At 44.5% G+C, this 25,508-nt stretch overlaps 1 protein-coding gene across 1 annotated transcript in view; it reads left to right on the forward strand.

The window, feature by feature from the left end:
• Positions 1–25,508, forward strand: part of CFAP77 (cilia and flagella associated protein 77) — a 56,489-nt gene that overhangs the window by 8,788 nt on the left and 22,193 nt on the right. The window contains exons 2-3 of the mRNA XM_033077617.2: positions 24,290–24,389; positions 24,875–25,097. Of these exons, the coding sequence (XP_032933508.1) occupies positions 24,290–24,389; positions 24,875–25,097 (323 nt within the window). The remainder of the gene's footprint in view (positions 1–24,289; positions 24,390–24,874; positions 25,098–25,508) is intronic.

Consider the following 25,508-nt stretch of genomic DNA (forward strand, 5'->3'; position numbering starts at 1 on the left):
TTGGCAAGGCAAATTTTTCATACCCATTTTGAGTAGAAAATGAAACCATCTTTCAACACAACGAGCGACATCATTTTTGGACAGACTTATTATGAGAAGAAGAATTGCAAAACTTTATTTCCCTGCACAATACAGAAGAAAAACAAACCAGGAAATGAGACATTTAAACAAACAAAAAAAAACCCCAAAAAAACCCCCAAACATGTATGAATGTTTGAGGCCATCAGTTTGTTTTAGAAATAAAAAATAACCACCGGCTGCTGTCAGGTAGCTGTGGCCTCCTTTTTGTTAATCAGATGCTGCTGAATTTGGTTGCATCATAATGTAGCTTTGTTTCAAACCTTTTAAGCTGTCAGATAAGTGGGGAAGGCAGACCAGGCTGACTTTAGAAGTTTGTCAGCTTTTGCCAAGCAAAACAGCATTGGAGGTTTGGGAAGGGGCTCAGGGCCTGAGAGAAGGAGGCTCCAGGGGCATTTCAAAGGGCTCTGGGTGCTTTGCCTCCACCCAGAACCCCAAATGTAACTTCTGGCACTGCTAAATACTCTGAACAAGCCAATTAATGGAAAAATCTCATTGTAAATTCTGCTGTCCCATGTGTGTCCCAGCAGGTTCCTTGGGGATAAGGTTTTGTGTCTGCCAGCCCCCACCACAAAGGGCTCCTGCTCCATGACCAGCACCTGCAAACTGAGGGCCCAGGACACTTAAATGAGCATTGCCTGAGGAACACCAGGAATTAAAAAGGGCTGTCAAAGCTTCACTGGGTGACAAATTCATTTTAGCCCCCAGGACCCTGCAGGGTTGGGAGGAGCTGTGTAGGATTGGGCTGAACACCTCTCATGCCCTGCAAATCCACAGGAAACCTCAGGTGGGAATTGATGCTTTTTTGGTGCCCCTCTGGGAATTTTACCCCCAACAAAAGCAGCAGCAGCAGCCCCAAAATGTTCAGCCCCATGGAAAAAGCTGTGTGTGTTTCAGGCAGTGTTTTGCTCTAAGAGTTTTCTCTCTTTAAGCAAATGTTGACTCACCACAGGGAAATTAAAACTCCATTAGACATTGCCACACTGCAGAACAGACCCCATTACAGCGGTCGAGTTGCAATTAATTGGTTTCCTCAGATATTACTTAATTCTGGGAAGGCACAGAGAGATGGGAAGGACAAGGCTGATCTAAACAATAATTTCCTAAAATAACATAATCTAAATAAACTAATGAAGTGATTACATAGTTATTAATCTAATATGAAGAAGAGTCAGAAGAAAATATTGGGTATATAACAATTTAGAAAGAACAGTAGAGTTAATACCATTCTGGTTAGACTCATCATGAGGCAATCACCATTTGTGCTTAGGGATGGATGTTGGTTTTGCAGATTAATTATATTTTGTGCTAAAAGCTGCCATTTCAAAGGTCTGTTGTTCATACTCAACTTTTCAACACCCTGATGGAAAGAGACCACTGCCTAGGAGGCACTGCAGGTTTGGGGGCTGTTTTGTTTTTTAAGTAAAGTTAATTTTGGATTAAGAAATGTAAAGCAAAATAACCATAAAAACAGACTCCCTTGTGTGCAGATAGAATAATCAGCAATTTGAAAACATTCTGGTCCAGGGAGAGCTCTGCACAGGCAGTCCCTGTGCAGGGAGGCAGTGGGGAGCTGCAAGCTTGGGGTGCAGCAGTGCCTTGGGTGCTGTGGGGGTCCCCAGGGCCAGGCAGGGTCCCCCCAGCCTGGGGCCAGTGCAGGGAGCAGATCCAGCCCTTCCCACAGAGCTCCTCTGTGCAAAGCTCACTCCCTTGCATCATCAGGGTAGAGAAAGTATTTGGCTTCAGGAGAATAAATAACTAGGCCTTATAAGTCATTAAAAATGTATTACAAGACAAACACAGTGCAGCTATAAATAGAAAACAAAGCAACTCCTATAGAAACTTTTACAATTGCTGCTACTCTGACTATTTTTCACTGTCTGGTTTTAAGTGAGTTTAGCATCTGTGATCTCTGGAGACTGAGATCCCTTGAAGCTGCAGTTCTGGCAGTGCTCTGGTGTCTGGATGGGTCCAACCATCCAGGCTGGATGATGAGCCTTTGGTGACAGAGCTCAGGAGTGTGACCTGCCCAGCCTGGCTGAGCAGGGATGGGGGCTGAGGTTCTGGTCAGACCCAAACTGCAACTTCAGTGTTCCCCCCTTCTCTCTCTTTTTCTCTTTTTTTTTTTTTATTTTTTTTTTTAAGTGGAAATATTTTTAATGTATATTTGTGACAGTCTGACATGTAGCAGTAACTTCCATAAAAAATATCACCTTTCCCTGCAAGGCTGCACAGCTACAGATCTTAATATGAAATAAACTCTATACAGCAAGGCATTAATCTTTCAGTGATACATCATTACTGTCTCCCTTTTTCTTATTACTTAAAATAGTTCACATAGGTAACATCAAGCACTCAGAATAATTTTTAAACCTTTGTGAAGGAACAGACATGTTTTTTGAAGAAGCCAGTATTATCTCCACATTGTGCTCAGCTGAAGTCAGGGTGAGTTTGTTTTCAGGGGAGATGAACTGCACTTTGTGCTTTCACACTTCAGTGCTAAAGAGTTTTTGTCATTCTGGTCTGATTCTCTTTTTGTCATGTCAAGCAGTAAAGTGGAAGAATTTGGTGGCTCATACACCTTAATGCAAAGGTGTATTAACCTTACTTTGCTGGTACCCACAGCAAAGAAGGTACCTCAAACTTTCAGCTGAATTCAGCTGTGTGATGTTCTGACTTTGAAAACTCAGATCCTCACTGTGACCCCACCACAAACACTCACAGCACAGAAACTCCCACGTGTAGCTAATAGGGTGTTTCAAGGGAAGGACTGAGCTGCCTTGGCTGGACAGTGATGAACAATTAGAGGTTGCAGGACCCAGGTGTACTGAAGAATCCACAGTTAAATATTCAGGTCAGGGAAAGTAGGCCAGAGAAATAAACTGTGAATCCTAATAATCCTAATGGAATCCTAATAACCCTAACAGAGTTGTGAAGGAGAACATTTTGTGCAGCTTGCATCTTAAGAAATGTGATGTTTTCCTGTGTGAGAGATCTTGGGCTGCATCAAATTCCTCATTGCAATGTAGTGACTCCAACTTGTCTGAAAATAAACCCAGGCACTGCAGTGGGGTCACTCACACCTTCATGAGCTCTTCTGGACATGCACTCTGGACTGCACTCCCAGCTGTGGAAACTGCTGGCTGGAAATGCTGGCTGAGGGTTTCTCAAAAGAACAGACCCATTGGGTTAATTTCTACAAAAACATGAAATTCAGCAAGCAATAATTGGAAAAAGCAATTTCCTTTCCATGAAATGTGGGCTCTCCCTTTGTTTCCCTCCTAAACTCTCAAAATCCTCTTTTCTAAAATGCTCTCCCAGCTGGGGTCTCCTTGCTCACCTCCCTCCTGCGAGGCTGCCAGCATCCCACAGTCCCTTTAATTTAGGAATTTAACAAGTAATTCTAAATTGGGATGCTGGAAAACCTGTGATCATACCTACCATGTCTATCCTATCAGATGTGGTTCTGTGCTTTCCCTGCCCTGAAAACAAAGGGGAAGAGACCTGAACACATGGTAACCTCAACTAGAAAGGACTTTGCTGTAAGAGGATATTGAGTTGTTTCGTAAAGCCCAATATTCCGCTTGAATTATGCCTGAATAAGGAGAAAGGACATTGTTAAAGAGCCCTAAACATTGACCACAGTGGATCTTCTTTCTTCCAAGCCCTTCAGCAGCGCTGTTTTTGCCTGGTAATGATTTGGTATTGTATTTATAAGCCGTCAGGGTAATCCAGAGAGCAGCAGGAGGGGCAGTTGCCTTAAATAAAGCTTTACAATGCTGCTAATTAAAATGATCCTTCCTCTCCCTGTGATGACTAATGAGACAGAAAGAAGAACCAGGGAGGGTTAATGAAAATGTTGCTGTGAGATTCCCTATTTTTAATTGGTCTTTGTAATGTTTTAATCTTCTTTATGGTGTGGGGGTGGAAATGGAGAAATTTTCTTTCAACCTTTCTTGCACCGTGTAGCACGTGGCATTTGAAACATCCAGTTCTAGCTTTGTATTAGGAGTCTGTAACCACAGGTCTGAGGCAGAGTGTAGCCTTGAGATGGAAGAAGCAATTTCAGACTTAACTGAGACCAGAAATAAGAACTGTGAAAGCTGGTTTTAAGCTCAAGCTTCCAAAGCTCCAAGGGAGCTTTCGTACCCTGAGGACTGGGGCTAAGATCTATTGTGAAGGATTGGCACTGATGCTCAATAGTATTTACAGCTTTAGGTCATGATGCTCTGTTAAATGCAATATTTATCCCATGAGCATGTCACAGTTCACCTCAGATGTCAAGAATTCAATTAATATTCTATTTAATAGAACACACCATGACCTAACCTTTTAATACTCTTAGTGCGTCTGAGCCCTCCTTATTAGTGTCACTTTGCAACTTTCCTTCTCAGCTGATGCATCTCACAACAACTGGGATGGGGAAATTGGGAGCAGGGGGAGAGGGGAAGAGATTTAAATTACTTTTGGACCTCACTGTGAGGATTCAGCAGCTTTATCCCTTGTAAAACCTGGCTCCCAGGGGTTTAGCACACCCCACTTTTCCCATTTTTAAGGGTTGACGTTCTGCAAGTTTCAACTTTCTGTCGATTCAAACCCACAAAAGGCCAAAATTTTTCATGGTTTGAGCTGATTCAGTTTCAAACAGAATTGCCCCTGCCTCACATTATCGAGCTCAGGGTCAGGGGAAACCATTCATGTGAGCAACACCTGCAGGATTCAATCTTTGGCTTCAAATGTTGTCTGTGTGCTGTGAGGATGGGTCATAAAAACTCTGGGATTGGGAGATCAGCACTGCAGAGATTTCCCTGCATTGCATCTGGAAACTGTCTCAGCAAGTGAGATCCCTTGGATGCACCGTGATTTCACAGATCAGAATACAAAACTGGAGGGTTCCTTCCATGAGCAAACAGGGCAGCCCAGTTCCAACATTTGAGGTGGAAATCAGAGCCTCAGAACCAGGTTTTGCCATCCTTGTGCCACCTCTAATGAGCTACCAGCAGAAAGCCCTAAAAAACAGTAAATTGTGTGTCTCAGATCATATGAATTAGAAGACAGGCTTAGTAATCTGGTGGGATTTATAGCAATCTTTTTTAAAGAACAGAATTAATTTTAAAAGCTCCTAATTGGGATCTGCTTCGGGCTGATATTTTGCTGTGCGAGACCTGCGTGACACATTAGAAATGGAAAGAGCTTGAAAGCAAATAAGTGTTTTAAATTACTCTGTGTCATTGTAGCCTTTACATTTTGAGAAGAATTAAACAGCAAAGTGTTTTTGAAGGCAGCACTTGCCTGCCTTGAGGCAGGCAGGCAGGATGGGGTTAGCACAGAGAACACCTGGGAGGGGGCCACGCTATTACCACCCCTGTGATTTCAGCAAGATTTGTTGGGAAGATCAACCAATAAATACAGAGCCTGTACTGCAGCTCCTTAGAGTGGGAGGAAGAACAGACATTGTGCCAGATATTTTCATGCAACTATATTCATTATTTATGCAGAAGAAGAGATATTTCAGGAAAACAGAGCTGAACCATGAGTGACAAGGTATCTTTCCAGAGCGTAGGGTGCAGGAAAATTGCACTGGGGTTGACAGCTTCTTAATGTAGAGTCTCTATTTCACTGAATTACTGCATGTTGGCATTTCAAAAGTACAAGATGACCTATTTATTAGCTGTGAATCAAACAGAAATTACATGCTAGAAAATAAAGAAGTTGTATGTTTCTTCCAGCTGGTAAGGTGCTTATCCTACAGAAATAATATATACAGAGAGGAAAACCTGGAAACAAAGGATCATCAATCACAAGGCACTAAATTTAATGTTGTAGGACCTATATTTGTCATATAATATTGCAATCATATGTGCTTGTTCCCTTACATGTGATGTAATATTAAATGTATGTGTGTCATAATACTTTAAAATTTCACCATCCCTGCTCTGCTTAGGCTCCTATCACCCTCTTCCCTTTTGGAGAGGGAATAGTGGCTTGGAAAGTTGGATTTAACAGTGACATGTTGTAAATGGGCAGCGCCAGAACCTCAGGAGGAAGGCACCAACTACCAAACTAAATACTAGATACTACCAGGCCATGCAGATGGAACATTTTCCTGTGGAAAAGGCAAAAGTGGGAGGAAAAACCAACAAAAGAGCCCAAGCAGTATCCCTGCACTTCACTAGAGGCAGATGCCACTTCTGAAGGAAACACCAACAGAATGCTCTTTAAAGAGTGGAAATTCAGCTTTCCCTGGGAAGTTTGATCCCTTGGATCTGGACAAAGGGCCAGAAAGCAAAAGCTACAATTGTTGGATTTGCCAACTGACATTCAAATGAAGGTGGAACAAATTCTGCCTTCTTTGCCCTCATGATCTTACATAAACAATTAGATAAGTTGCAGGAGCAGAAATGTCCAAGCACAAACCTGGAGCAGTGTCAAATGTAGCTTTATGAGTGTATTTCATGTATCTTTTAGCTCAGAAAGGAAATAATTTTATATACTTCCATTTTTCACTCCAAGTATCCACATCAATATGAAAAGTAATCACAAGAAGAACTAGTATCACATATGTAGTGGTTTTACTGGTTAAAAAATTAAAGTGAAAACCACAAATTGGCTGTGGAGAAAGAAGGTTTCTGCCAAGTTTCTTCTCAAACCTGGCAGTTTTGTATCCAAACCCATTCTGGACTAGCAGTTCCAAAATCAGGGCTCTATTTTACCCCAGTGACTGTGGCCAAGAGCATCAAACTCATCCTGACTTTGCAATAACCATGTCCCAAAGAGGGCAACTGAGCAACAACCTCCCAAAACAATTATAATTTCTGCTAATCCATCCATGTGGCAGGAAAGGGGAGGACAGCATTAAAAACTGCTGCTCCAGCTGCCTGCTCCAGAAAGAAATGAAGAGAAGGAAAAATAGTACAAAAATTCCTGTTGACATATCTGAGACCCATTAGCAGGGGCATGTGGTGAAGTTGATAAAGGCACCTTTGGTTCTGCCATTCTGCCCTTCTGGGAATCTAAAACAATCTTTCGCCAACCTTAAATTCAAATCAGCTTTACAACTGATCAGCACCACTTGGATATATCTATTTTTACACATACTTTCTATCAATATAATTTTTAGGCTTACCAATACAGCATCTGCTTCCTCACAATAGCTGGATAAAGTATATTTTAAAATACATTTGAAATAGAAACAGGGCAGTTGTTTCAGCTTTGCAAATTCATTCCAAGTGAACACATAGGATCTTGGGGAGAAAAAAAAAATCTATACATTAGAATCATTTAATTGACCACTTGATGTTATCCCAGTCCCTCTGTGTTGAATCCTGAATGGTAAAACTTAACATGACTCTTTTTTGCTTGAATTATCCTCCTGCTCTTGCATTTACACAAGCTATGTGCTTTAATGCAAGATCCATACATTTGTCTTAGTAATTTATCTCATTTCCTTTGGAATGGTGTCCCTCAGTGGCTCAGAGAAAGTGGAGCGGTTGTTTTAATAGATTTGAGTTTTATCTGCCTCTCTATTTGCAGCAGGGCATAATAATAATAAATTATGATACTAATAAGTAGGTTGTGCAGAATGGACTACAGTGGTACCACTTCCCTCCCCCTCCAAAAAAGTAATTTATGGGTACATTCTTGTGACTTTAGGGGTGTAATAAATTATCAGGGTTCGTTTTTCCATCCAATTTGAGGCAGTGCAGCTGTGTTTTGCAAGCAATAAACTCTCTTGTTGTATTTCTTAGCTAAGCACTGAAAAACACAGTGTGATTTTTTTTCCCTCCCTTCCCAATTATTGTTGCAACGCCTGGTAGCTTCTCTGTAGTTAAGGGTTTGTCAGTGTTTCTATTATAAACCTCAATTTTCAGGGGCCTATAACTTTGCTCTTTTAAATCATAGAGGGCTAGAACTTGGTGTACATCTCTGTCAATCTGGATGCTTTTTTTTTTTTTTCCTCATGGAGAAAAGGGCAAATTTTTTAAGGAGTCCAGACCTCAAAATCTGAGCCATGTGTGGAAATCAGACACACATGGATGTGAGTAGCTGGTAATGTTTGGACACCTCTTCAGCTCCTGAAAAGTCCAGGATCCCTTATTTTGGGCACATCCTAGGGCAATATTTAGTTCTTAATTACATTTCTGACAATGTACAAGAAGGGGCAGCTGGAGGTTTGGGGATCAAGGACGAGTCAGCCACTTGCAGGAGCTGCCTCCTTAAAGGTGATGCCCTGCTGTTGAGTGCTGGCCCAGGGTTCAGGATGCTGAAAATGCAGAGGGAGTAAAGGAAACTGCAGCAATTCACCCTTCCCAAGCAGCCTCGTGCAGCCTCAGCCAACTGTATCAGCCAAAATATTGTCAGAGGGTCTCTGGATTCAAGGAGAGGTTAAGAGTCTGCCTGGGCCTGGTTCCCATTCCCATTGCTGCCCTCTTTGCATTCAGCCTGACACTACCAAGGGTCAAAGAAGGAAGGAAGAAAATGAGAATATACAACACCAACACCAGAAGTGCACAGTCTCTGCAGCAGCCTCAGAGACCCAGGGCTGGGAATAGCAGTTTGTGTGTCCAGCTCTGCCAGGGAATGGTGCAAACCTGACTGGATGGGGGAAAACCCCACCTGATTTCCTAGCACTGCTTTGTCCAGGTGCAATTATGCCCTGCACAAGCTCTGCTGTGCATAAGGGAGCCAAACACCTTCTAACACAAGGGATTAAAAATTATTTGGGTTTCCAGGGTGCTCTTAGTGGGGGCACCATGGCAGGGAAGGAGCAGCTCTGAGCCCCTTTGTGCAGGCTGCACTTCCAGCTGCTCATCTCAGGCTGCACAGCTCTGCCAGACTAATGCTGCTGCTAAAGCTGCCTTCTACGTGATCAGCAATTAAGCTGTGAAGTCAGCCCCTTAATATTATGTTAACATAGTTCAGTATATTAAATGTAAAACAAGTCATAATTTTTAAAGGTACCTCGGCTTACTGAGTTTAAATGAAGGCAGCAGTAGGACTATCACAGCCATATGCAAATCACCTGCATTTTAAAGCTAACAATAGATTTTGCTTTATTGTTTTGGCATTTAACGAGTGGGAAAATAATAAATTAAGCCACATGGGGAATCCCTGGTGCTTTTACAAACTGAAGCAGTGCCCATTTGGAGAGAGAACATTCCCCATTTTTCTCCCTAGCTGCATTTCTCTTAACCCACCACCTTATTAAAGCTTATAGGGCAAAATTCTCTTCTCATATTCCTCTGGCAGCTCTTAGTCCACATTCAGCTCTCCCTGCCTTCCCAGCTGTCTTTCATCCTGCCAGCTCTCTCTGCAGACAGGAAACAGAAGAAGAAGAGGAAAGACTGGCTGGGCCATAGGGAGCCAGAAGAAAGATTTTGTCATAGTTTTGGGAGGGTTACAGTAGCTATTAGAGCAGGGATGGTTTTTCTACCTGTTGTAATAGGGGATGCAGCTCCCAGAGCAAGGTCCATGGCAGAGGCAGCTGCATCAGGCTCTGGTCAGCAGTGATGGATCCCTGCAGGATCCCAAACAGGGATCTGCAGCTGCCTGGTGTGACACCACCGTGCTTCTCTGGAGCTGTGGGGCTCCTTGGGGCTGCACAGCCAAAGGAAGGAAGGGGTTGAATGTTTTAGCAAGATGGCCTCTCCTGTTTGAAGCATTTTCAAACATGTTTTTAGACTGTGTCACACAGGCATTAACAAAAAAAATTAAAAACAATTAATTGTATTTTTATTGTAACTCACCAGCTCTTACTGATCAAAGCCCTGAGCCAAAAGTCAGGCTCAGCCATGAGGGTCACAGAATTACAGAATATCTCAGGGGGAAGAGACCCATAAGAGTATTTGAATGGGCAGGTGTTGATCTTGCCAGTGGCAATTTTGGCTCTCTTATCAACAGCCACACATGCAGCTGAAAGCAGATCATGTTATGGATGCTTGCTCCTGAATGCCATCCTGGGTGTGTCTTCTCCAGGCCATGTCTTTACAAAGTCACCAAAAGCAAAATACAGCACTTGATTGTCCCCACAGCTCCTCTGTGTGAACAAGCACAGCCCTTCCTTGTGCAGAGCAGCTCAACACGTGCTTGTTTCCTGTGTTATCTGTGAGAAGTATCAGTAATGCATATCCATTAACATCCCCTGCACCTGCATTCCCCCAGGAACCCTTCTACCAACACCAAAGGATGGAGCAGAAATCAGGAACCAAGGCAAACCAGGCAGCTCAAAGTGAACACACCTCTGCAGCATTAACTGGCAACAGAAAATTGCCAGGCAGAGTGAAAATTTAAACAACAGGAACATAGAAAAATACTTTGAATGGAAAGCTACAAACCTCAGAGAAGTTTGGGATGTGCCTGGGGATAATTCCTCAGTTTTCCTCTCATGGCTCTGTACAGTCTCTTAGAAAAGCCCCTGTGGTCTTGCCACCCACATCTGTTTTCTGTCAAATCTGCTGTTTGTCCTACTCAGGGCATTTCATCAGAGGTGTGTAACGTTTGCTCTCACATCCACTCAACATGGTGAGATTGGAGGTAGAAGGTTTGTGCAGCCCTGTGAATGTGAAGCACTCCACAAGGATTATGGTTATTTTCATCATAATTCTCCACCCCTGCCTACGTTTGAAGTCAGGGATGTCTGTGCAGAACCAGACAAGCAGAACACACACAAAAGCCCAATTAGCTCAGTATCACCAAAGCTCTTACAAACACTAATGCATTAATCATTGTAGAACTAAGAGATGAGCATTGGTCTGTGCTCCTGGCTCAGTTCAGTCGGGTTTTAGCTTGACTGATGCTGAGAGTTACATGATGAATCTCTTCCATTCATCTCCACTGTGCAGGAGAGGAAACAAAGGCAGAGCACCTCACTGGCCACCCTGACCTCAGTCCATGAAGTCCCTTTGTAAAATTACCAAGTCTTAGCTCAGGAACAAGCACATCCTAGGCTCAGGTCCAGAGGAGCATCAATCCTCCCTGCAGTGCTTTCTGTTACCCTGTTAGAAAATCTAGATGTCGCTTAAAAACATGGAAAGTCTAAATATGACATGAGAATAGACAGGGAAAGGCTAAACAGCAAAATAAGTGTTTGGTTCTGTAAGAGATGCACAAACACACAAAAGCAAGCTGGCTCTAGGAAGAGCTTTTCAGATTACCTGAACATCTCTTGAAAAAATGGATTAAAATACAGATTCCCCCTATTATTTTTCAATAATAGAAGTGCAGCACAGAACAACTCACTAGTGCCACAAACTACTTTTTCATTCCTGTTTTTTGTTTCATGCTTCAATATCTTCTTCCAGCTGCTCATGTCTCCTTTTCCTTCTCTTCACTTTGATCTATTAGTTTTCCCCAGAAATGGGGTTTATAAATCATTGTAATGCAGCCCTGGGAAAGACGGTGCTTAGTGCAGGGAGAAATACATTGCAGCTAACAGCCACGGCAGGGAGGAAAACTCTCACCTCGGAGAGGGGCTTTGGCGACAGGTTACGGATGGCACTGGGTTATTTTATAGCTGCATTCCTGCCATCAGGGGCAGGGCCACAGGGAGCGCTGCCTGCACCCCTCCACAATATTTCAACCTTCCTTCTGCAGGCAGAAACAAACCGCCCAGGGGCTCGCCAGGGAAAGGGAGAGAGGGGGAAAAAAATGCTGAAAGAAGGGGAGGGGAGGCAGGACAGGTGGGGATGGATCGCTGGGTTTCTGCTTTTGCACCATTTTTTTTATTTATTTTTTTTTTTTTTTAAGAGATGTTTGTGTCCTTTGCACCCTGAAAAGATGCTAATTTCATTCAGGTCCCATCCATTGGCAGCAGTGGCAGGATCCAGCTCGCCCAGGAATATTTCCAGCCCTTTGTGGCAAGGCTTTTGTGTTCCCATTTTGTACTCGGGAAACTTTGTTTTTAGAGGACCTCAGGACAAGGCTGAGCCCAGTGCTGCTCCTTGCTGAAACTCAGGGGTCCCACAGGAGCTGCCCCTCCAAGTGCTGCCCCACTTTGATCCCCATGAGAACAAATGCAGATGCTTTTCTTGTTGTTCAAAAATCATTTTTGTGTTTGAAACCTAAGGACTGAGCTTCTCTCCCCAGTCAGGATTTTGAAAGTTGGTTGTTGTTATTAAAAATATCATCTAGAATATGAAGCTGGGAGCAGTGCAAGGCTGGGCACCAGGTCTCAGGATGATCTCAAAACAGCCTTTCCAGGGGAAACTGGTGGAAGAGCTGTTTTAGTGTTTGTGGCACAACTGGGTGAAGGTCTGAGCATCTTCCCAGCAAGGGGACATCCCCCGAGTCTCCCCCTGGGAGTAAGGGTTAGTTCTAAATGCAGAAAAACCGACATCATCACACAGCCAGAGAGACAAACCTTCATGAGCAGAGGTTTACACACTTACCTCCTGCCCTGGAGTGCAGCATGGGTTAGGGGAACCCACTGCCAGCCCTATTTAATTAGGGAGGAAATCATCATAACTTTCTAAGAGCAGCACAGTCACATGCAAGCTACAGGCAGCACTTTGAAGCACTTGCTGTGTTTTTAGGATCACCAGCTCCTAATAAGACCACCCTGGGCAGACACACCATCCTTTAGTTCGGAAAGCACACAAAAGAGACACCATGCTGGAATCTTACCTCTGTCTTTAACAAAGCATTACCCCCTCCTCACCCTCTTCCCCATAATTGCCTTGTTATTGTCATTGGTGCCATTGTTCATTGGCTCGGCCCTAGAGAGGCCCGAGGGAGCAGTTCTGCCTTAGCTAAACCAATATCTCCTGCAATAACCCCCTGCAGTTTCCCCTTTGCTATCCCATGTTGAATAAATCCTCCATCTCTGTTTGCTGAATGATCATAAAGACATGATTGAAGTTTCAGATTTACGGTTTCCTTCGGATCCAGGAGCAACTCCAATAATGCCAGAGCCTGTTTGCTGCCTGTTTTCTGACAGGATACACAGAAAGGGAGATTTGTAAGAGCAAAAACAAGAATGCAGAGATTAGAGGCAGGTGTTTTCCATGCAGTGCACACACATGCAGTCATGCAGAGGGGTTGGACTCACATCCTCTGCCCAAGGATCTCTCTTTGGTTCCCAAGCACCCTGCCAGGCAGGGTGTGCACACAATATTTCACTCTAACAGCAAATCTGTCTCGAGCAGCCACACAAGGGAGCCACAAGAATTGGTTGCTGGGTAAAGGAGGATCCTAACTAAAGATCTCGCTCAGCTGTACTGAAAACTAAAGTGGTTGCTGAAGGCTGGCACAGGGCTCTGTGTTAAGGTGGTCCTTGCTGGCAGCCTCAGGCTCCACAAGACATGAGTCCCCTCAGAACTGTGTTCATGCAATCCCTGGATGCCCAGGATGCCCTTTGGGGAGTGCAGAGAAACCCTCTGGCTCCTATGGGAGAACATCCCAGACGTTTCCTCTGATCAAAGCACCAACACCCAAAAAAACCCCACCAAAGGGGCACTGCACTGAGAGAGAAAACCTCCTGAGGACACCCAGCCTTGCACCTCCCTGCTGAGGCACAGCCTCCCAGGGAATGTGCTGCAGGATTGTGATCTTCAAGCTGGGATAATCATCACCTTCCCCAAAGCTGTTGTCCTGGCCTGGGTGTCCTCATTTCCCTCCAGCCCAGCCCAGCAGCATTTAGTGAGAAATCTCCATTATCCAGCTGGATCCCGGGAATTGCACAGCATGGGGCACATTGCTATTCAGATTCAGGTCAATATTAGTTTTTTAATGAATAAACCACCACAAAGCTGCAGTGAAAACAAAGTTTGTGACTTTGGTGTCAAAAATCTGAACAGAGCATCCAAAACGCCTTCCCTCAGCCTTGCAGCCACAGCACATTTGCTTTTCCCTGACTCACAGCCATTTATGCTCATTCCCACTTCAACAAAAACCTATAAAACTCTTACAGCGTGATGCAGTCCTAAATTAAATGCACTTTAACATTGCTATATAACAAGGGAGTCTTTGCTCTTTTAAATTAATGCATGCAGCTGAGAAGGGGACCTTTCCTGGAAAATTTATTCCGCTTTATTTGGAGAAAACCCCACCTCGTTCCACCTTCTCGGAGAGCAAAGATGATTTTGTGTGTTATAATGAGGAATTTGTAATAATGAGAGCATTGTGTGTTCGAGTAACTACGAAGCCAACAACAGAAGACTTCTGTGAGCAGCAGTGTTTGTATGATGGATGGTAATATTTTTCCTCAGTGCATTACAAAAGAAAAAAGCAAGATAAAAATATCTTCCATTTTCTCCCTAATTTGTAGTTTTCTGGTGTTAGCAAGGCTTATAAGACACATGCTCCCAATTAGCTGCTCCTCTTAATTTAAATGCTTCATAAATTATCTCCTGCGCTTGTGGATTATCACTTCATAATGCGAGTTAGCATTTAAATAAATAGCTGCGATGTAGGAAATTAGAGAGGTTTACAGTCTGAGGCAGCAGCATAATGAAGGAAAATACCACAGCAGCTGAACAGGGGTTGGGAGAGATGTGATGAGGCAGAGATTTTTTTTTTTTCCTTTTACCTTTTAGCAACCAAATTTGGACTGCAGCAGGGAAAAAATATGGGTCAGAACTCCAGCAGAGCAGGAGCTTTTTGTAATGGCTGAACACGGAGGGAACATGGAGAATTCTCAAGCACGTAAAACATCTGATTTAGCAAATATGATGCAATTAGGAAGTGACTTTTTTGAGCCAACTCTTGGTTGCCTCAGAAGGTTGCCCCTTTGAAAGCAATTGGGCTGCTCATGTATGTCATACCTGAGCAGTACCCAACCCCTTATGTCCTATCTTTTTTTAAAAAATATAAATATAGGACTGGAGAGAAAAACAGCAGAACAAAACAGAGCTGGAATTGTGTTGAGAAAATTTGGTGGGGAAAGCAATGAGGGAGTCAGATGCAGAATTATGGGGAATTTTAGAAATATATATATAGAAAGAGAGAGTGAAGAAAGCAAGCATTAATTTGTAAGCCACATAACTTCTGCCATATAAGATCAACCGATGGGCAAGGAGAGCTTTTAGGCATTGGCAGCAACTCCCCAGTGCTGTTTCAGCCAAGTTTCACAATTCTTGTCCTAAATGTAGAAAATTACAAAGACAGGGCAGGGAAAAACCTCATGACAGCTCCTTGGAGGATTAAGGCTCTCTCCAGTGCTTGCTGGTCTTGCCTTTGGTGTCACTGCTGCTTTTTCTGCCACAGGAGAAAACTCAGGGCAGGGGTGAACCCTGTTTGACTGAGCTCCTCAGGAGCTGAACACAGGCACCAGTGGGCTCAGGACCCTTTGGTGTTTGTCTTGCAGAGCACCCAAGGCTGAGCACTGGGAAGTTCAGCTATCACAGCTCCCTGCTTGCTCACACACACAAAATGTCAAAATCATGGATATTTTTTTCAAAAACACTGGAAAATCATAGGAGCCCTGACAGCCTTGACCAAAGTCCAGCCTTAGGCAGGAGTAAAGTTATTAGTTGCCTTATTTCCTGGAGAAAGCCTGACACATTAGGATTTCACAGCAGCTGGCTGTAAGTGTAATGGGCAGGGTGTGATTTTCCTGGCTGGGTTTTGCAGTTACATTTCAGCAGGTTGAACACATTTTGCTGCAAGACACAGCAAATGATTCAGGCAGGTTCTTGCATCAGGCGCTTAATGGGAGTTGTGCCCAACCCACAGCACAATTTGGGTGTCTGCTGTATTTAATATTCTTCAAGAGTGGGGGTCAAATTGTCTCCTCATTTCCATCCCTACAAGCCTGCTGCTCCCAGGGGAGCTGCACTTCTCTGAACTCCCCAGGAATCAACGTGGGCAACTGGACTGAAATCTGCTGGAAGGAGATTTCTGCCTGGACCCCTCAGGATTCAGGTGGAGTCTGCAGCTGCTGCTTTGAGACACAGTTCACCCTGCAGAGAGTTCAAGTCAGCACAGCAGGAACCTTGTTTCATCCTATAATTTTCTATTCCAGCACATAGTGTTTAGAAAGTGAAAAAGGGACTGATCCCACTCCAACCAACATCTGAAAGTTTACAGCTCTTCATCTCTCCAAGTTTCCAGGTGCTAAAAGAAAGGCTCTGGGGGCCAAACTGAACCTGTGCTCAGCCCTGAAGTGGCTCTGTCCTCTGGGGCATATTTGCATCTCTGTTATCACTTTGTCTTCTGAACCAGGCAGGAATGGCCACAGGTGCTCCTGGCTTATTCTGTGCCTGAGCCTGATAAGCCTCAATTTCTGTGGACTGGGAGCACACAGAAACCAGCCCTTCTGTCCCAGCTGCAAGGGCTCTTCAGGTCTAAGAAAAACCTGGCAGAAGTCTTGAATTCTGAATGCAGCAGACAGGACTGGAAGCCCCAGGACTGGATTCCTTCAGGGAGATGGTGCCACTTTTTTTACAGAATCACCTTTTCTTCCTAAAGGGCATTTTAAATAATAAAATTGGAAGCTGCTGCATATCTTTCCAACTGATCTACTAATCATATTTCTTCAAATTTTATATCCCTGACCCTTGTAAAGGGATTGCAAGGAAGGCATTTTTTAAGCTGCATTTTAATAAGTCAATATGAAAGCTCAAAATTATTTAAAGCTTCTTAAATAGGATTATATTTGATTTCTTGTGGGAATAGTGAGGGATAGTCTAGTAAAGATGTTCTGTCCTGCTGAGGTTTTATTACATTAAAGAAACAGCATCCTTTTTTAACAGCAAAAACTTTATCTATTCTCTAATGAAAATGGAGATTATTTCTGCACATGAGGTGACTGAAGTTAGTAAGTTCCTGCATCTTTGATCAGAGATTAGAGTTTCTCCTTGAGTGAAAGCTGAGACATTCCAGAACCAGAGTTTTGCCTGAATTTAACAAGTTGTCTCCTCATCTGAAATATTTGAATTTTCTTCTAGGAGGTACCACAAGTGTATTGACTTCAGACAAATTCTGCTGTGAAATAACAGGTAGCTCTCAAGGCAGCCAGTATCTCATTTGCAGCCAGGGATTTAATTTGGCCTAAGAATCAGAGGTCTGTGCTGCTGGGGAACTATTTTACTATATAGGAAATGTCATATCCAGCCTGCTCTGAAAGGCCCACAGTCAAATTCTCACTTGAATTCAACTCCTTTAATGTCAGTGTGACTTATATGAAGGCTACACTGGCAGCACTTAGCTTGGTTTGTTCTATTGCAGCCAAATAATAGCAGGGGAGTTAAATAAAAACTACCTGGGTGAAGTTGGAGCAGCAGCAGGGAGTTACATGGTGTAAGCAGCAGCTTCACTGAGCTGAGCTGCTCTGGACATAATCTGGGCCAACATCTGGCCTTGAGAACATAAAGGGATTTTTCATGAAGTAGCAGATGGGGAGGTTCAAAGAACAGATATTATTAAGGATGAAACACAAAGAAAAGGTCGTAACTGCTGAAAGGGGACAACCTTTAAAGAAAAAAAAGAAAAAGGAAAGCAAACCAAAAAACAAAGCCATTGTCCATTCTCTTTAAAATTGAGAGAATATTCTCTCATTCTCAAGTAGCCCACACCTCTTTCTCAGCTAAACCTCAGTGTCCTCAATGAAGCCAGTCATTGAGCAGCAGCATTCCCTGGCAGAATTGGACTTCAGGGTTTGCAGGACAGCAGGAATCCCTGGGCCTGTGGTTCTCTGAGAAATGACAACCCCACTACACCCTTTCCATCTCCTCTCTGGGCCCCCTTTTCTCTGGGAAGTCAACAGCAAAGGTGGTAAAATTGCTTTTTTTGTGCCAAGGTGCTGCGTGCTATTCTGCCCACATTATACCCTAAGCTTCCAAAAGTGCTGCCACATCAAAGAAAGAATTATTTTCCTGATTTTCTCACACTGATCTGTCCATCCATGCTTCCATTTCCCCACTGATATTGCTTGTAGGGAAAGCAAGGACTCAGAGAGCTCCTTCTCCATCCAGCTGCTCCAGGACCACCCCATGCTGTCCCAAACCTCCCTGCCATTGTCCCTACATGTCCTCAAATCTATCCCAGGCTCATTCTGTCTCTTAGAGGTGAATGGTGGTTGTAGCTCAAGAAAAATCAGGCACAGGTAAGACCTCACTCAGCAGCAGCTGTAACCTGCACATTCATTTAGCCTGAATAACCCTTCCCTCCTGCCAAGGGCTTTGTCTTCTGACTCCAGCCCACGTTTCTTCCTCAGGACTGAGAGCAGGCAAGGGCTGATGTGAACTTCACAAGCTGTGACACCCTCTACAGAAACACATGTGCTGCTTTGACCTTCAGCGCTGGCACAAAAACCTTACACAGACACAAATTTATCTTAAAGTCAGGAGCAGATTTAATAGAGCAGGAGAAGATCGTTTTCAATATTTCCATCTCAATTATAGTCAAACACCTCGGTGAGGCTCAGCCTTTGGGGCTGTACCTGGGCTGGCTGCTCCCAGCGTGGAGACTGTCGGCAGAATCAGCAGAAATAGCACAACTGGGCAAGGTGTTGGTGATTTATCAATGCTGAACTAATTCATCCTGACACGGAGGCGCCGAGGAGGAGCTCAGGGTCCAGCAGGTGCCCCCAAAGACCTGAGAGTTATACAGTGCCACACATCGACAGTGGCAGACCTGGGATCTGACTCCTTAGCAAAAAACATTCTTTTCTTTTTTTTTTTTTTTCCCTAAAGCCATTTTCAAACAGCAGAAAGAAGCAGTCTTGTTACAGAGAAAGGCAGTTTTAACAGTTGCAGTGCCCTACTGCTAAAATTGTCCCTCCAACAGCACATTACCTACTAAGTCCATAAAGACAATGATGATAACTGACTAATATTCAGAGTCCCAGAATTTTGAGGCAAACAGGATTTTAAAATAGAAAACTTAAAGGTGAATACACCCATAAAGACACATGCAAGCATTGTGTACGCAAATACTTTCATATCAGCCTGGCCCTTTAAAACCAAAATGATAGAGTTCATTTGCATTTAGATCTCTTTGGCTCCCTCTTTTCATCTAAAGACAAATCCTCACAAAGGCTGCTTAATTAGACCAAATTAGATTTCCACCTAGTGGCTTGTCATTCATTAGAAAACGCTGTTCTTTTTTTCAGTTTTGGTAATTATAAGCTGGTCTCGCAGTGTTCACTTCAGGTTCAAAGTCTGACTTGCATTCATGATTTTGTGCAGATGAGAGGAAAATTATTCAGTTGCATCAAGTCTGCCCATTTTACAAGTTGGATAAAGATCATTACTGGAGTCTTTTATGTAATGGGGTATACTCTTTCTTAAGTCTTTAATGATTAATTGTAATAGCATAACTCATGGCAATTTTCAAGACTAAAAGCTAAGTGCAAACAGTTGGAATGTGCAGTGACTGTATCAGCACTGGGTGCTTCTCTGGACTGGGGTTTCTGTGCTGGGCTCTCTGTGTGTGGCCCTTCCTTGTTGGTGTTCCAGCCCTGTTGGGAGCAAGAAAATGGCAAGGGGCTGTGCCAGGGGTGTGTAGGGAGAGCCTGGGCTGGAAGTGCTGTCTGCCTTCTCTCACTGCCCTCTCAAACCCAGCGAGGGGGACGCCTCTGCTGCCAGCCTTACACAAAACACAGCTTCTAGAGGGGAAAATCGTTCAAATCCACACCTGACACTCAAAGGTTGGTGTCTAATAAGGCTGCAGCTCCCAGGGCAGGTCAGTCAGGAGCACAGGTTAGTGGAGATTGCACTTGCAGATGTACTCTGGGTTAGCAGTGTGGCTGACCTGTCTGGAGTGTTTGCAATGAAAGGAGTTAAACTCGCAGCAAGATCCTTGAGCTTTGCCATTTCTGACTCCAAGGGCAGCAGTTTGCCCAACCATCACCCTTTTCTCTGGAAAGAGAAAGATTTTTACACTGCTATAGAAGATTAGGATGATTTGGTCTCACTCTCTTCTCTTCCCAGTCCAAACTCTGTTCCCTTTGCAGTCCTGCATGGGCACACTGATTCCCTGCCTCAGTTTCCCCTTTATTACAGAGTGTTAATAAATGCTTAATAAATGAGGGACAGATCTTGTGGTGGTCCATCAAGCAAAACTTCCTTTGGCTTTGACCTTTAATGCTTATGAAAAGCTTTGAAGACAACTGCCAACTTATTATTAATAATCTTCTTGGGAGTGGAAGTTACAAGCAGTTGGCGCCAGGCAGCCCAGCAGCCACCAGCCCCTGCTAGGATTTCTTCTGCACTAACAAACCCAGATTTTTCAGGTGTGTTTTTATAACAACATTCTTGTTTTCCTTTTTTTTTTTTTTTTTTTTGTGAGAAAGTAAGTTTTTCCTTCCACCTTTAAAAAAAAAAATCTCATCAAATTTGCCTTTCTCAAAACACTGAACATTCCCTTTCTCATCTACCTAAACCTGATGTTGAGTTACTGTCCCCCAGAGGCTTTCAGTAGCTCAGTTCTGATGTATCCCTGCACTTTGTAGCTCACTGCCTTCTTAGAGTGTAATCAAACATCAAGCTAAGTAGCAAATAAATCTCCCGATCTCATAAGCTGCACAGCAAGATCATGTAAATGCAAATGAAGGGCTTGATTTCAAGCTGTCGCGGGGGGAAGGAGGGAAAAATGCTGGGCCTTGTCACTGCAATCACTTCACTCTGCAAGTGCAGTAAATCTGCAATAATAATAGTAATGGCAGCGTGACGGGAGGCTTTACTGTACAAGGGGGTGTAATGAAAAGGGGAACAGAAGGTAGGAAGGAGGCAGGGCCTGGCAGGCTGAAAATGCACCAGCACAGAGTTTGCAGGTGTCCACAGGGCAGAGCCAGAGAGGAGGGGATGGGGCAGCCCTGGCTGAGTGGGAGCACAGAGGATTTGTGGATTTGCCCAGCATCCCATCCCAGGGAAAGGCTGCAGAGGCAGGGATTAAAAATCTACATCTCAGTCTCTTTCTGTGCCTCTCTGTGTGGACACATCTCTCATCTCTCTGTCATTTTTCAGAAAATTGGTGCAATGTGTGTTGCTGGGCCATGAACACCAGGGGATGGAACACAAGTCTGGCAACAAAACCTGGAATCCTTAAAAATTTTGCACTTTCTCAAGCCTTTGCAATGCCTCCACCTCTAAAAACAGACCCCTTTCAGAGCCTTCCTCATCCTTCACAGCAAGCATTTTCCAACACTCAAACACAAATCCAGGGCTCAAGCCCAGGGCTGCACAGAGCAGAAACCTGGCAAAGGCTGGGGATAACTCAGCACACCCAACAGCACTCACTTTTCAGCCAGGTGAGGTATCTCCACTGATCAAACACCACCCTGACCAGTGGGAGCATGGCACCCTCCAAACCCAGCCCAGACACACCTGATCATGTCCAAGGGGAAAGGATGCAGCAGCCAAGCCCTGAAAGGTAGTTTGAGAGAGCAAACAAAGCCTCAGCACACATCTCTCCTAACCCTGAGAGGTGTTGATCTCTGCTGGCTGCTCTGAGAATGCTTCAGGAGAAGGTCTAGAGCTGTCTTTTCCAAACTGGCTGGATAAACAGCATTTAGGATGCTGGATTTTCCTCACTGAGGTCGTAAAGGGAGAAAACTTGCAGAAGGTACCCAGAGAAAATTAGGACCGCCTGGGATGCAGAGAGAGACGGTTTTAATTAGAGCCAAGAGGTGGGAAATAAGGCAGAGAAATGACATCTTAATGAGGTTTAATGAAGTTGTCTGCTGATGGGCACAGCTGTCAGACAGATCTGTATTCCAGCCAAGCAGCTTTGTGACAGGCTAAACCTGAACACAGGGAACAGTGCTGGAACTGGGGGAAAAAGGTAAAAAAAAGACCTTGTGCATCAACTTTGGCTCAGCTTCCCCACTGCTTTATGACAGAGCACACCTATAATGCCCCAGGACAAACAAATGAAACCAATCCATGAGCTGGAAGCAGCACTTTGCTAATTTATGAACGAGAAAGACTGTAATTGTGGATTACACCAAGCAAGATTCACTCCTGCTACATCCTTCCCCTTCTTTGCTTTTGTAGGCAAAAGATGTTGGCAGGCAACCAGAGTCCTCTGAGTTCCTTGATTTTTCTTCAGGCACAGATTCTCTCCATGTTCAACATATTGGACCAGATTTTTTTTTTTTTTAATTAATTATCCAGCACCTTCAGCTTTATTTATTCAGTGCAAAGTGACTGTAAAATGCCACCTGATCATAAAAGGAAGCAGCATGCACTCACTTTGTGATGGAGTAAACACCCAACTGTGTTAACTTCAGGTGCTCTGCAGAAGGGACTCTTCAAATCCCAAAATTTCTTCCATTCTACAGAGTTCTGCACTCGAGGGTCTGGAAGCAGCTTTGCCACAGGTTACAAACCTCTCTCCTTCCCTGCAGTTTCTCAGTGAATTTTGTCCCATCTGACACACCTTTGCCACCATAGCAGATTTCTGACCTCACTGATCCATTATCAGAACCCAGGAAAACACCTTTTCTCATGCACCTGAGGAACATCACACCATTTCCCTTGCACACCAGTGACAACCAGTCTAAACCCACCTGTAAATACAGGACTAGATCAGCAAAGAAAGCTCCTTTATCATCACTGGCAGTGCTTTGCATGAGCTCCCAGCATGCTCAGAGTGCACTCATGGCTTGTCACTGCTGGTGGCACCACAGCCATGGTGGCACTAAAACCCCACTGGTGCTCAGTGCTGGACTGCTCCAGGCTCACAGGAAGCAGGTGGGGAAATGCAGCTGTGGCTGTATCACGTCACTGGGTTGGTGGATTTTAGAAAGGGCTGTTTGCAACAAAGGATCTGTAGTTTCACACAGGTCAGGTCCCTAAAACTCATTTTCTGGTGAACTCGTGCTCCTGAGAGCCGTGGAAATGCCACACCTCTTTTAGAGTGTCACAAGTTTGAGGAATTACAAGCACATTTTAGAGACCTCACTACAGAGCCCTCTGGAAAGGTGCCTGTTCTGGACAGGGATTATTAACTCTCACTCTCCAGGCAAAACTGGCTCAGTGAGAATTTTGCCTGAGCTGAGGGTGATGCAGAAGAGCATCACTGGAAAGCAGCCACCATGCTGGCAGTGTACAGGGGAGCTGCTCTGAGGCCCTGGCCAGGGTTTGCATGGTGCTGACTGGGAGTAAAAGGAAAATTCTGGTGTGGATGATGCTCCTACACAAGCAGCTCCAGTGAGATGGGTGCCTTATCAACCTGCACAGCCTCAGCCTGCCATGGTGGCAAGCTGGAGGTGATTCATTTACAGTTTCCTTTCCACTGTGTCTCTGCAGAAAGGGCTGTATTTGACTCAGCAGCTCCTGACCCACAGTGTTCACTGTGCAGTGTGACCATGGCCATGCCAGTGTCAGCGTTCAGTGCTCACCCAGGAGAAGCACCAAGTGCTATTTCAGTGCTTTCATTCTCCCAACGAGACCTGCCAACACCTACAACACCCCAGCTCTCCTAACAGCCTTCCCATGGAAAATAACCTGTCCCCAAGCACCCACATCCTGCCCTCAGGGCTCCTGGGGACTCTGCTCCAGCTTTCCCTGTGCCAGGCTCTCTCCCCTTCCCTCCTCTGCCACCTCCCTTTCAAGCAGCAAGGAGGTTTCAAAACAACATCCTGCAGTGACTTCACCATGGAGATGGATGGATGGAGACAGAAGGGTGAGGGGAGGTCAGTTAATCCCACAGACACCACCAGGCTGGGACACACAGGAGCTGGGGAAGAGTTCATTTGGAAATCAAATAGAAATGTTGTTATTGAGCTGAAGTTCTTCTCTGTGCTATACCCCAGGCTCTGATCTCCCTTCTTCATCCCCCCTTATCCTCCTCCTGCATCATGCCTTGTGTCTTGTTTATTCCCAGGTAGGAGCAGCCGTGTGATTGTGCCTGGGGAAGTTTACTCAGTTTTCTGGGAGGATGCACAACTTGGAAATGAAATAACTCAATGTAAAGTTAAGACCAGCTGCTGTCTCCCCAGCAGCCACCACAGCAGGGCATCCCCACCCAGGAGGGGTGAGATTAACCAAACCAAACAAGAAGACTTCAAGTCCTTATCTGTTGAGTCAGGATCCCTATTTCCAGCAAGGCTAGGTCTCTTTATGACTCAAAAGCAAACTTTAGGCTTCAGCTCCTTTCTGCACTGTGGCACTTGTGCAGTGGGATTCAAGCCCTTACCAAATGGACACTCCTGGTACTTTTGGTCGAGTTCTGTTACAAATTTCTGTTTTCAGGGGCTTTATCTTATCAGAGAAGGTCTTTATGCTTCTCTATTAATGCTCTATATCCTTCTCTATTCCCTTTCCTGCAGCCAGAACTGGGGAAGCCCATGAGAAACTGCTACCCCCTGCCAGGCTTTGATTTTACCTATGGGATGTACATGCATAAGAGAGATGGAGGAGTCCCTGAAGGTAGGACACTGCCCCTAAAACACAGACCTGCAACAAAATTCTAATGCTAGCAGGAGATCTCCTCTCCTTCCCATGGCTTTTCAATACTTCTCATCAAGCTGGAAGTGCAGAGCTCCAACATTTACCCACTTTCATTAATATCACCCCAATTGCTTGGTGACAGTGAAATTTCTCTGTCACACTGGAGTCTTTCAGAGGCTCACACACAGCCCAAGCAGGGAGGGTGCACCTGCAAAGGGTGATGCACCTGGCCACTGTCAGAACTTTGTCAGGGACAATTTCCCTGTAAAATCAGACATCCTGAGCAAGCCAGGGTGGAGGGTGAGAAGACATCCAATTCAGACAGGATATGGGATGCAGTGGGAGTTCACAAAAGGATCCTTAACCACACAAGACCCCCCCACACAGTGCACACACATCAACCTGCTTTCCCAAACAGGAGCTGAGATTCCTCACTTTTTTTCTCTATTTCCTTCCATCTCCAGCCATAGGCCACTGGGATTCAGTGAAAGTGAAGGCCAAGCCTCACAAGAGGGTGATGCCCCGAGATTTTGTGACCATGGGCCGTGGGGCTGTGGATGAAGGCTGCACCACAGCCCGTGAGTTTGCTCTGTACTACAATTACATGGACACCCGCTGCAAAGATAAGAATATTCTCAGATATGGTGGCAAGGTCCCTCCAGACATGACTTTTGGCAGGCCATCACGGTAAGGGGGAAGGTTTGGGCTCTCTTCAGAATGAAATTATCCCTTCCTACCCTCACACCTACATCTCTCCCCAAGCTCAGCTACCACAGTCCCCAAAACAGAAGTGTCCTGAGCCAGGACATGCTGAGTAACAGCATCACATCCATGTCTGATGACACTTCTGCCAGACAATTAACTACCTGAATCTAACATACATGCCACAACACAGCCTCATTTCACCTGTGCTGTTAAGGGCTTGAAGCCTCTTAAAAATATCTCCAATGCCAACCCTTTAATCTAAAGGAATATGAAAATCTGTCAGCCAGAAAATTAGCACCCCAGGGTCAGAAAATCAGAGCAAGAGCATTTCTACCTGTCTGCACTGGTTGAAATACTCTGATGGAATTAAAGATCAGTTCAAGTTCTTTATCA

The sequence above is a fragment of the Catharus ustulatus genome, chromosome 21 (assembly GCF_009819885.2).
Source record: "Catharus ustulatus isolate bCatUst1 chromosome 21, bCatUst1.pri.v2, whole genome shotgun sequence".
NCBI lineage: Eukaryota > Metazoa > Chordata > Aves > Passeriformes > Turdidae > Catharus > Catharus ustulatus.